General features: G+C 48.2%; 1 protein-coding gene across 1 annotated transcript in view; it reads right to left on the bottom strand.

Moving 5' to 3' along the window:
- The window catches only part of map1aa (microtubule-associated protein 1Aa), a 65,056-nt gene that overhangs the window by 5,273 nt on the left and 47,130 nt on the right, over positions 1 to 12,653 (bottom strand). The window contains exons 3-7 of the mRNA XM_071400957.1: positions 9,874 to 9,956; positions 9,528 to 9,668; positions 3,299 to 9,238; positions 1,278 to 3,240; positions 768 to 994 (exon numbers count right to left, since the gene is read on the bottom strand). Coding sequence (XP_071257058.1) covers positions 768 to 994; positions 1,278 to 3,240; positions 3,299 to 9,238; positions 9,528 to 9,668; positions 9,874 to 9,956 — 8,354 coding nt within the window. The remainder of the gene's footprint in view (positions 1 to 767; positions 995 to 1,277; positions 3,241 to 3,298; positions 9,239 to 9,527; positions 9,669 to 9,873; positions 9,957 to 12,653) is intronic.

Below are 12,653 nucleotides of genomic sequence, written 5' to 3'. Positions count from 1 at the left end.
TGTCTATACATACATAGGCTGAAGCATGGGGTTTATCCATCTGTATTTACCCCATTGGACACAACATCCTGATAGATATTATTATCATTTATAATTATTGTTAATAATTATTAATTATTATTAAATCGGAAGAATATGTTTTTTTCTTGGTTTCTATTACAAAGTATGCCATTGCCCCTTTAAGAGCTCTGTTGCACAGCTGTGCCTAAACCATGCTTGAAACTCAGGTTGAAACGGCATTTTTTAAATGATGCCACGTGGGCAATTGTGGGAGTAGGGAAATAAGTGTGGCAGCAATGGAAAGCTGGGATTCCCCTCTCTTTAAACAAAAGCCATAACTGCTTTCTGAAGTGTTTTCCCCACGCTTGCATTAACAATGGTTGTGCATTGACTGTTTGTCAGAATACATTTCCCTCCCTATGGCTCTCGCAACTTAAATGCGCATCGAGAGGAATATTTATCCCGCATAGAACACACAACAACAAGCCGTCTAGGTAAATAGGTCAACTATTCTACTATGGGGTTGTCTGATTGTTTTAACAACACCATTACATGGCAGAAATAGTAGCACTGGTTCCATCCTGAGTGATAAATTAGAGGCTTTGAATTACTTTGCAAGGAGCTACAGTAGGCTACACTCCGCTGTTTGAGTTGAGCGCCACAGGTAGTCAGGTGTGTTAGTTAGTTAGTTAAGATGCATAGGGGGTGTATTGATCCATCAACTGAATGATTGAGCTCCATCTAATTCTATGGTAGTGATTTGTTACCTGTAGGTTGGATCCCCACTGGGCCTTGCCCTCCAGTAGAGCGTCCAGGACCACTCGGCTGGGCTCGTCATTGCCCACATCGTTCCCGCTCACCACGTAGTATGCAGAGCGGACGCGTTTGAAGAACTCCTGGTCCACGTTCTTAGCACTGCAGTGGTTGGGGATGTAGGCCAAGTCTACGTAGATAGGAGGGCCTTGGGGAACCACGGAACTGGACCTCTGAGAGCCTAGGGGGAAGGACAAGGAGTCAGTGCTCAGACGTTTCCATACGATTTGATGCTTTCCACAAGGTCGCTGGTTTAAACTCTGCTCCAACTGCTTATTTCCTCCCTCCCCCCTCCTTTCCTCAATCACTTTCCACAGCCTAGCAGCCTTGACTTAGCCTGGTCCCAGATCTGTTTGTGCTATGTTGTGCAATGTGTAATGCACTGTACACTACTAGTCATATTATGCATAACATAATAATACGATTGTTGAATAAATATACTGTATAATGGGGACACTTGTTACCTGAGGTGCTCTTAACTCCGTTGGCCACCCTGCCGGCGTTGTAGCTGGACCTGGAGAGGTCATCGTCTCTGGAGCCCTGTCCGTCTGACAGATGGGACATCCTCAAGCTCTTCTCTGTCTCCTTCTTCTTCAGCGAGGCACTGCGAGGGGACGGCAACTGCTTCACTGGCATGGGGGACCGCTTACGGCGAGCCGGAGATGCCGACTTGGGTTTCCCTGTCTTCCGCACGCCTTTCGTCTTGGGGTCCTTCTTGAGGGGCGACTCTGAGGTTGCCCGGTTCTGGTCATTGGCCAGAGCATCAGGGTCCACCATGCAGACGTCGGGGTGAGGGGGGTTGGGGAAGGGGTCCATGAGGGGGGCGGGAGGGGGGTCACGGGGGCTCATCCTGGAGGAGGAGGAGGAGGAAGAGGAGTGATGGTGGCCGCCTCCCATGGTGGAGAACTTATCCACAGGCAGGTACTCAGTGTCATCATCCGAGTCCATGTTGCTGTTGCCCGTGATGGAGGGGCACTCCTTTGTCCCTGGGGGAACGTCTGAATCTGACTGCGACGGTATAGACTCGCTGACGGAGGTTGGGGGGGTGTCTTCTCTGGCTAACCCCAGCCCAGCCGTCCCGGCGTGGGGGACCGAGTCGCCCTGGAAGTGGGGGTGGTGGGGCTGTTTGTTGGCTCTCTTCTTGACTGACAGGTCATGTTCGTCCCCTTCCTGCGATTGGTCGCTCCTGCGTCCCCGCTCCTCGTCCTCCTCATCGCTGGACTGCTGTTGCATACTGGGATTGATGAAGGAGGGCGAGAGGTCTCCTTTGCGGGGCCTGTGCTCTGAGGAGGAGTAGCCAGGGGAGGCTTTGGAGGAGGACGTGTAGGAGGAGGCGCCCATTTCAGGAGGGAGGTCCGGGTCGCTGTCGTCATCATCATCTCTTCCTCCTGCTTCTCCTCGGCACGACGCCTCCGTGTAGAAGGGGGAACCGAAGGTGTGATCAGTGGAGGAGAGGGAGAGCGGGCGGGCGGGACACTCTGGTTCCATTTCGCATTCCTCCTCAAACTCGTCCTCGTGGCGGTAATGAGGCGGGGAGTCGCCAGGAACCATGTCCATCTGGGGCTTCTGCATGTTCCACTCATAGGAGCTCCTCACCTTTTTCTCCTCAGCTGTACCCAGACCTGGGCTCACGCAGCTGGCCCCCGGACCTGCACTGATGGGGGAGCTCATGCTGCTGACCTCCATGGGACCATTGACTGTGTCTGGCTTGGTGGGCAGCAGAGAGGAGGGCATGTACGAGGTGAGCACATCAGGGAGACCAGCGCCATCTATTTTACCTGAGGTGGTGGTGCTGCTGCCGTGTTTTTCGGAGAAGGACAGGCCCATTTCTCGCATGTAACCTTCCTCGTCATCCTCTTCCTCACTACTGTCAGAGTTTTCAAAGTAATGCTTGCCTGTTGAATCGGGCCGTGGGGACGAGGTGACACCAAACACACCCGTGGCGATGGCATCCTTCTCCTTGGGCGACTGGGAGAAAGGCCCATAACCCCCTGCAGCCTGCAGCTTGGACTCATCCGCCCATTCCGGTTTATAGAAGCAGTCCGACTGGGGGCTTTTGTTCACAACACTTCCTTCCATCGAGACAACATGCTCCTTTTTGTCTTCCGAGGAGGAAGCGGAGGAGTGCGAGTGGAAAGGTTTGATCTCCTCAAAGGGGCTGTGAGGAGAGAAGCGGGCCAGACTGGAGGTGGATTCTGCGGGGGTGGTGGTGTCCGTTCTCATCTGCTTCTCCGAAACCTCCAGGTACTCATTCTTAACCATCCCGCAGGAACTGGAAAAGGAGGAGTCCATGGCCAGGGAGTGTTCGTCTTTAAAGGAGGAGTGTTCATCTTTAAAGGAGGCGTGTTTATCTTTAAAGGAGGCATGTTCATCTTTAAAGGGGGCGTGTTCATCTTTAAAGGAGGCATGTTCATCTTTAAATGAGGCGTGTTCATCTTTAAAGGAGGCATGTTCATCTTTAAATGAGGCGTGTTCATCTTTAAAGGAGTTCATCTTTAAAGGAGCCGGGTTCATCTTTAAAGGAGCCGGGTTCATCTTTAAAGGAGCCGGGTTCATCTTTAAAGGAGGAGTACTCGAAGCCGGCACTGTCTGCATCGTGTTTGAAGATGTGGTCGGAGGCGTTGGCTGGGGTCTCCAGCTCCTCGCCAAACTGCCGGCTGGTGGAGAGTGACGGACCGGACGTAGAGGAGGAGTAGCTGTAGGAAGAGGAGGACGAGTATGCCGTGGCAGAGGTGGTGGTGTAGTGGAAGCCTGATGAGACTCCTACTGTGTCTCCTGTTTTCTTACCACCGTCAGCTCTCTCGCTGTGGAAATAGTCGTCTTTTCCCTCTTTGTCCTTGTCTTTCTCCCCACCGTAAGAATAATCAAACCCAGAGGAGTACCCAGAGAACCCTGTGTCACCTTTGCAGGTGGTGGAAGAAGGTGGCGTAGTCGGCTTTGCCTGGCTGTTGTAACCGTAGCCCACCATGGAAACCATAAACTCTGGCTCTTTCGAGCTCATGCCGTCTGGTGAAATCGGCTTTGCCTGGCTGTTGTAACCATCTGCACCTTTCTTTAGTATGTCCCGCTCTTTGTTGTACTCGTCATCATCGTCATCATCGTCATCATCATCATCCATGTCGGCACCCTCGTCCTCAAACTTCTCTCCAAGTTTGGCTGGGGATTTAGTTGCTATCCCCTTATCAGGGAGTTTGGAGTCTGTGAAATCTGTCTCTTTTGAGCTCATGCCATCTGGTGAAATCAGCTTTGCCTGGCTGTTGTAACCGTAGCCCGCCATGGAAACCATAAACTCTGGCTCTTTCGAGCTCATGCCGTCTGGTGAAATCGGCTTTGCCTGGCTGTTGTAACCATCTGCACATTTCTTTAGTATGTCCCGCTCTTTGTTGTACTCCTCATCATCGTCATCATCGTCATCATCATCATCCATGTCGGCACCCTCGTCCTCAAACTTCTCTCCAAGTTTGGCTGGGGATTTAGTTGTTATCCCCTTATCAGGGAGTTTGGAGTCTGTGAAATCTGGCTCTATTGAGCTCATGCCGTCTGGTGAAGTCAGCTTTGCCTGGCTGCTGTAACCATAGCCGGCCATAGAAACCATAAACTCTGGCTCTTTCGAGCTCAAGCCGTCTGGTGAAGTCGGCTTTGCCTGACTATTGTAACCATCTGCACATTTTTTTAGTACATCCCTCTCTTTGTTGTACTCCTCATCATCGTCACCATCGTCATCATCATCATCATCATCATCCATGTCAGCACCCTCGTCCTCAAACGTCTCTCCAAGTTTGGCTGGGGATTTAGATGTTATCCCCTCATCAGGGAGTTTGGAGTCTGTGAAATCTGTTTCTTTTGAGCTCACACAGTCTGGTGAAGTTGGCTTTGTCTGGCTGTTGTAACCGTAGCCGACCATGGAAACCATAAACTGGGGCTGTTTTGAGCTCACACCATCGATGAAAGGACTTTTGACTTCCTTTTCCGATTTCTCTTTGGCACCTTTCTCCATGTCTGAGTCAATAGCATCCTCCTCGTCATCGTCCTCATCCTCTTCTTCATCCTCTTCATCATCATAATCATCGTAGTCTTCCTCATCCCTGGCTGTTAGCTTCCTCATGTCTATCTCCAGTTCCACCTCTTTGTCATGGTAGCTCATTGAAGAGAGTTTGGCTGCAGCACTACCTGTTACAGAGGTGTAATCACTGTGAACTTTATAAGGGAAGGAGTCTCTCTCTGATGATAAGGATGTGGTTGAAGCCTCTGGTCTATCAGCCATGGATGGGAATCTGCTCTCTCTGCTGTATCCACGTGGCTCACTTATCTTCTCTATGGATTCAGAGCCATGGAGCCATGGAAAGGGGGAAGAGGAAGAGGAGGAGGAAGATACATCTTTTCCATGAGAGCTAGTGAACCCCTCCTTGTCTGAGGGGAAAGCGGAGTCCTTTTTCTGTGTGTCCATCTCCTTCATACTGTCCTTCCCCATTTCTTCTGACTGGTCCTTCTGATAACTGGTTTTGTTGTCATAGATATCACTGTAAGAGAAAGTCTTGCCGTGTACATATGGGGTGTCCTGTCTTATTTCTTCTTCTGAGCGTTTCTCTCTACTCTCTCGCTCCGGGAAATCATACAGATTGAACTGGACACTTTTCTCTGGCTCTTTCAAAGTTACATGGTCCTTTTTTCTGGATAATGCTGCATCCTTTTTGTCATCTTCAGAGTCCAACTTACTTTGCTCTACTGATAAAGCTCTAGACCCTGTTCCACTTGGTTGAACAACATCATCTTCCTCATCTTCCTCCACCTCGTCTTGCTCGTCGGAGTGCATGATCTGGGGTTTGGTTGTTTGCTCCATGTAACCAGAGAACTGTGTCTCGTCTGTCGACCCCGGTTTATTCTGCAGATACTTGGACTTGATGTCATCCTCTGCAAGTCCTTTGTCCCTCTCAGACAGCTTCTCTTCTTGAGGTGATTCATCGTCCAAGAACCTACCCTCCTTCTGTTCCAAATACTTAGCTTTAACACAGGGTTTGAGATCCCTTTTCTCATAATAGTCATCATCGTCATCCTCATCTGATTCTTCAAAGGGGGTCTTGTTACCAGAAAGCCCCATTTTCTGGAGCTCAGTTTCAGTTTTGTCCATTTTGTTGTTTTTCTTCTCCTCTGTGGGGGAGTAGCCACTGCTGGTGGGGACCGACTGGGTGGGTGAGGCCAGCTTCACGGTGCTGTCGTCTTGGCTAAGACATCTCTCTTCACCTTCAAACATGGAACTAGGCTTAAACCCGCTGGAGAAAGAGGGAGGAGAAGGAGGCGCAAAGGCAGTGGAGGGGGATTTATCCTTGTCCTGGAGCAACATGGCTGCCGTCGCCTGCTCGTAGCCCTCTTGGAGTTTCCCCAAGGGGATATCAACGTTAGGAGTCTGGTCCTCGTCTTCATCCTCCTCTTCGTCATACTCCTCATGGACGGGTTTGTTCTTCCTCCCAGCCTCCATCTCGGTAACAAAAGGCTGGTACTCCTTTGAAGGAGGAGAACTGAAGTTCTTGTCCTCCTCCAGGGAGGAGGTGGGAGAGATGGTTCCAGCCGAGTGGAGGTAGTCCTTCCCGTGGGTGGCCTCGGTGCGGTACGGGATGCTATTGACCGTGTCCAGGTGAAGAGAGCTCCTCCCTGTCTCTGTCTCTGTCTGCGGGGCGGTCACCGATGCGATGGACTGGTCGTCCGCCATGGAAGTGGCGAACGAGGACAGTTTGTCGTACTCTGTGATGGACGTGGCTGAGGAGATGTGCTCTTCCTCGGCGAGCGGAGCTGTGATGATGCTTGGATAGGCTGCCAACACTGGGTCATGTCTTCCCACAAAGCCTTTGGCTTTGAAGTCTGAGGCGTCAGACGTAGCCGAGACTCTCATCTCCCTAACACCATACACAGACTCAAAGGATCCTGGAACGTCAGGAACGGTGATGTCGCAGGAAGCAACGTCGTAGTGGAGGTGTGGGATCCTGTCCTCGGGTTCTTCATGGATTTCCTCATCGGAGATGGTCTGCTCCGTTTCGGAATAAGCGGGAATAGTCTCATCTTGGATGAAGGACACTTGCTCAGAGGCAGCGGTAGTGGTTTGTCCAGAGGCGACTGCGGTTGAAAACGATTTAAAGTCAGTTGACTTGGTGTCCCATTCTTTTTTAGATTTTTCTGAGTTGTATTTATCCTCATAATCCTCAGTTCCCTCCAGATCTGCTTTTTCGATAACGTCGCCCTCCTCTTCTGAGCTGACACTCTTCTTCGAATTCATGTCTCCCTTAGTAGAGTAGTCGTCGTATTGCTCCATTTCCTCCTCATATTTCCTATCCATGCCAGCATTTCTTTTAATGTCCTGCCATTTCCCGACATCTGCACCTTTCTTTAGTACACCACTCTCTTTATTGTACTCCTCATCATCATCATCACCATCATCCATGTCGGCACCCTCATCCTCAAACTTCTCTCCAAGATTGGCTGGGGATTTAGTTGTTATTCCCTCATCAGGGAGTTTGGAGTCTGTGAAAGCTGGACATCCAGACATGACATCATTCTGAATGGGTTCACTCCCTAGCTTCGAGAGCTCGTCTCGTTTTAAAGCTTCGAAGTCCTTGGTGAGGTCTTCTGGAGAGGATACAATGGACCCGTCTGCCAAAGCAGCAGCGGATTTGTGGGGGGCTTTGGGGGGCTTTGGGACAGACTTTTTCTCAGCTGTTTTCTCTTTGACCGGTTTTGCTGTTATGTTTTTGTCAGTATTGTCCGTCTTGGGTTTGGCCTGTGTCTTGTTTGCCTTATGGAGGGTTTTCCTGACTTCTGGGGTAAAGGGTTTCAGGTCTGGTTTGGTGATCTTCCTCAGCTCTGGCTTACTCAGATCCTTCTTTTTCTCCTCCTTCACTGCTTTTGTTTCTTTTTTCTCCTCTTTTTTACCAGTATTGTCTTTCTTCACTTCGCGTTTGTTGTCCTCTTTCTTTACTTTACTGATCTCTTTCTTCTCTTTGTCCTTTTTCTCCTCCATCTTAGATGGTCGTTCCTTGGAGTGTTTCCTCAGGGTTTTCTCCTTGGACAGCTTCTTTCTCTCCAGTTTGGCTGCTTCGGGTGCTGCCTCACTGTTTTGTTGTTGTTTGGTGGCTTTGGTGGCTTTGGTAGCTTTGGCGCTCTCACGCTTCACCTTCTTCTCCTCTTTCTTTTCAATTTTGTTCTCTTTAGCCGAGTCATTCTTGGACTCCTCTTCCTGCCCTTTAGCTTCCTTCTTGCTGGCTTTTGAGGCCAACTGTGTTTTGGTGGAAGATTTCAGGCTCTCCTTGCTTTCTGTTCTTGATCTCATCTTTGTTTGTTTTATGATTGGAGGCGGGGCCCCAGAGGATATGTCTTTCTGAGTAGCCACTGGGTAGCGCAGGAAGTCCAGGTGCTTCAGCTTTTCAAGCCCCTCCAAGATTTTGTTCTGCGGTGCATTTCCAGGGAACAGCACCCTGACTATCTTCTCTGTTGGACTATGCGGGATCCATACGATAAGAGCTGTTACTGAGGTCAAGTAAGGGACTGATATTTCTCCTTCTTTGCCATTGGACATCACAATCCCAGTCTTGGCCTTACTGTTCCCAGCCCACTTCTGCATAAGGAACTGCATCTCCTTGCTTTCCTTCACAGGGTTCAGAATGTACATGTCTAGCTTGCCAACGCCCAGCTTGTGGAAAAGCGTGATGGGCTCAATGGTGTTGCTAACGACCCTGTAAAGGGGTTCTGACTTGATGCCAAGCTTGTTGAGATACTGCAGTGTGAGGGATGCCTCCTCGATGCTCCGTTTGACCTTTAGCGTGGACTCAGGCATTCGTAGCTTCTCGGGGACGTTGAAGAACACCACACCGAGCTCCGGTGAAATCAGGTTCTTCATCCAGTCACCGTATGTGTTGGAGCCGCCAGATCCCTGGGACTGCTCCTCCTCCTGCTCAGCTATCTTCCTCTGGAGCAGCCCGTTGATGCCTGGGAGGTTGTCCGCCCCAATGTGGGTCAGCAGGACTGAATCTATCCTGTCCAAGTGCCTGACCAGCTTCCAGAAACAGGACCTGCTTTCAGACCCGCCATCCACCAGGATGTTGAATCCGTTCACGGCGAACAGGGCAGAGTCACCCCTCCCTCCGGGGAAGATGTAGCAGCAGGGCTTGGATAGCTTCAAGAAACCACCCGAGGTGGGCGGTTCCAGATTGTCAAAGGGCGACGGGACGTCCACCGTCTCCGAGACGTACTCTGTGAACTCCGCGACTCCCTCCATGTCGGGAAGCGTGGGCTCAGGGTTTAGGCGGTATTCCAGAAGGTTCTGGAGGTGCTGCTGTTCCTGGCTGTGGCCCAGTGAGCTCCAGCCCCCGTCTCCCAGGCACGATACTGTTAGCCTGGGCCGCTGGTCCGATGCTGAGTTGGACAGGACCTCAGTCACCTGGAGGTGGGACCACAACACAACATAAACATACTGTTAGACATAGCTTATGTAAATAAACATATTTTAATAGCAAGTACACCTATTCATCAAAACAATATTTTATTTGAGCATATAACAAGAACATATTTAAATGAATCAACCCCTCCCTAAAATAAAAGAATAACAAATATTGATTGAGAGAGTCCAGTCTGGATACTACTAACATAACAACAGAGTAACTACACAGTGTAGTCTATACAGTGTAACGTCAACTTATAGTAAAGTGTTGATGAACAGTTGATCTTACTCCAGGATCAGAGATGACGTCAGAGAAGTGTCTCCAGGTGAAGGCTCCACCCTGCAGTGTGATGTCACCTCCCTGCTCAGAGCTCTGGCCACTTAGGACTAGTAGCTTGTGTCCAGCAGAGTCAGTGACCAGAGAGCGGATCTGGACGGGAGGAGGAGAGGGACAAATAGAAGAAAAAATGACATTAGTGGATTATCATCACAGTTGATTGACCTCATCAGTAAGCAGTATCTTTTCAAAAAAGGTTTCCATTGAGAAACATCAACCGTACCATATTTTATGTATAAAGGTGATTTCTGTGAAGGCAAAAGCTCTCAGTTGTCAGGTATGTCTGGGTCACACCTACCTGTGAAGCTGTAGTTTCCTCTGACGGGTTCACCAACACAACTGTCTCAAGGACATCACTCTTGTACTGCAGGGTCCTCTGTCCTGGAGAGGAAACAAACACAACAAAACACAGGGATAAGAAAAACAACTTAAACAACAGTGCAGTCAGTAGTCGCACTTCCTACAATATTTCTGTGCGTGGAAATACTAAATATTGTAGCGATCCTCGCTATATAAGCCACGTTACAATTCCCACCAAGTGGCTTAACACTAATGACGTAATGGGTAGGGTGTTTGCCTTTCTAGCCAGCGACCTGGGTTCGCCCCACTGTTCACTATAATATTGCTTCGATTGTAGCATGTTAAAATAGACTAGACTTATAATGGAGGCATTGTATTATGTGGTGATGTGATAAGCCTTAAGCATTGAGGGTCCATTAAGGAACATGACCAACGGTTTAACATGTGAGACCTCATGTTTTCCATGATAAGGAAATAGCTAGAAATGTACTGCAGTTATGAGTAACTTAGTCAAATGACAGTACGACACCATTGGAAAGCAAAATCAGAGAACATGGATCAGAATGATCCTCTGCAACCGTGCTTTAATATTATTGGAAGCGTAGACGCCATCAGTATTGTGGCCCATCATTATTGTTATTATTATTATTATTATTAGTAGTAGTATTATTATTATGAGTATTATTATTATTATGATATTAATTATTGTGATTATTATAATTATGATTATGATGATGATGACGATGATTATTATTATTGCTATAAGATGAGTGTTCCTACAGTGCCTGACAGGGACACTGCAAGTCTACAGCAGCATCACGGCAGTCTGTGTATTTCGCATATTAGATAAGCCAATTAACAAAAATACCAAAACGCTGGGGCTGTATGAAAACATGGCTGAAACCGATTACTGATAATACAACATCCGGGCTTCTAGCATTAGCCAAACACAATTAGCTGCAGACTAAAACACTGTGAGCCATACACTGGCTTCCCCTCCCTCCAAGGTTCCCTCACTCGCCATCCTATTTCTTCTCTGTAAATGTCTTAAACCCGTATATACATTCTCTTTCATGCCACGTAAACAACAACAATATTGCAAACGCCTCATTAGCTTCAGCCTGCAAACCCCATTGGCTGTTGCCATGGGGATGCTAAGCTAGCTAGCTATGTTGCCGCTGGCTGAGTTACACTGACCCACTCTTGGCTATGGGAGACGCATTGCAGCATTTCTGAGGGGGGAGGGAGGTAGGGGCAGGAGGGAGGGAGGGCCAGACGTGCTGCATGGGAGAATACACAGCAGAGTAACACAGGAGGAGACAGCAACTGCCAAGGCAGCGGTAGAAGCAGCATCCTGATCCTGCATGCAGGTGCTTCATCAGGGAAACTATTTTTAGCACAAAATGGTTTACTGGCTCATCTCCAACTGGAAGAATATGAGAGGGGGTTAATATCATGGGTGTTTTTTTCTTCACTGCAGAGGGGAAGCAAGGGCATTAGGAGGTAAATAGATGGAACACGGAAGGAGAATGACGTCTTGTTATCCAGGGGTTACGTGTAAGGTCAAAACAATAGACCTCACCCACGTAAACGAGATGCACAAGCCACCGCCACGGGTGACATTTAACACGAATAGCTTTTTCAGCATCTGTGCCTAGTATCAGCTGATGACTTCCTCAAATGATGAGCTAGTTTGTGCTTACAAATGACCAAAATGTGCTCTGTCGTGTGTACTTAGCAAGTAAGCAGCACATATTGGCCTAGTTTTGGAGATTTATTTGTAGTTTTAGTTTCACGTTCAGCTCCAAAAAAGGCTAACTGTTGGAATTTGCTCAGCTGCCGAGAAAGTAAATAGAGTGGAATGAATTGTGTTGAACCTCAGGAGACGGGGGTTCCGTCCAAAATGGTACCCTATTCCCTATATAGTTGACTACTTTTGACCAGGGTCCATAAGGCTCTGGTCAAAAGTAGTAAATAAGGATAAAAATAGGGAAAAGGGAGCCATTTGGGACTCATGTTGGGATTGTGAGTGTTAGAATAACAATGCCAGCGGAAAGGCCAATGTGTGTACATTTTCATGCTGGATCAATACACTACAGGAAGAACAACAGTAACAATTCGGACATTTTGACTTTTTCAAATGAAGCATGGAACTTCTCTAAAGTGAATGTCAATGATACTGGAGGAGCTGGTAATGTTCACTGAGGGCTAATTCTCAAAAACTACCCATCAAACTCTCAATACACTAACGCTGGATACAATAGCCTACAATTTTTTACTATGAGTGGCAATATCTTTGGGGATTGAGTTAACTGGTAAAATGTTTAAATCACATACACAGTATTACGCACCCACCTTACACAAATACACATGCACCCACACACACACCTTTTTGCTCACTAACTCAAGGTACAGTATATAGAGGCTAAATGTATTCACTATTTCTAAAAAGCTGCTTCATTCCTGTTGTGTCTTCTGTTACAAGGAACATACCAGGGGTCCAAGAGGTTAAGCTGCATGAGGAAACACAATCATGCTTTGAGTCTTTTCCTTACCTACTTAGGGTCTATAACATTCCCTGTCTGTTATTCTGCCCAGGGGATTCATTCAGTGAGCAAGGCCCTGTATCTGAGAGGATCAACCTTATCACTACAATCAAATTGAAAATCACCAGGATAGCTCGGCCACTATATGACCTCCAGATGTGTCTTCTTCACAGAGAATAATAGAAAGCGCACAATAGCATCACTTCCTGATCTCGTAAAAGCACTCTCACCC

This window comes from Salvelinus alpinus, chromosome 5 (genome assembly GCF_045679555.1).
Source record: "Salvelinus alpinus chromosome 5, SLU_Salpinus.1, whole genome shotgun sequence".
In the NCBI taxonomy this organism is placed as follows: Eukaryota; Metazoa; Chordata; class Actinopteri; order Salmoniformes; family Salmonidae; genus Salvelinus; species Salvelinus alpinus.
Note: the sequence above shows the minus strand (reverse complement) of the source record. Positions and strands in the feature narration are given on the sequence as shown.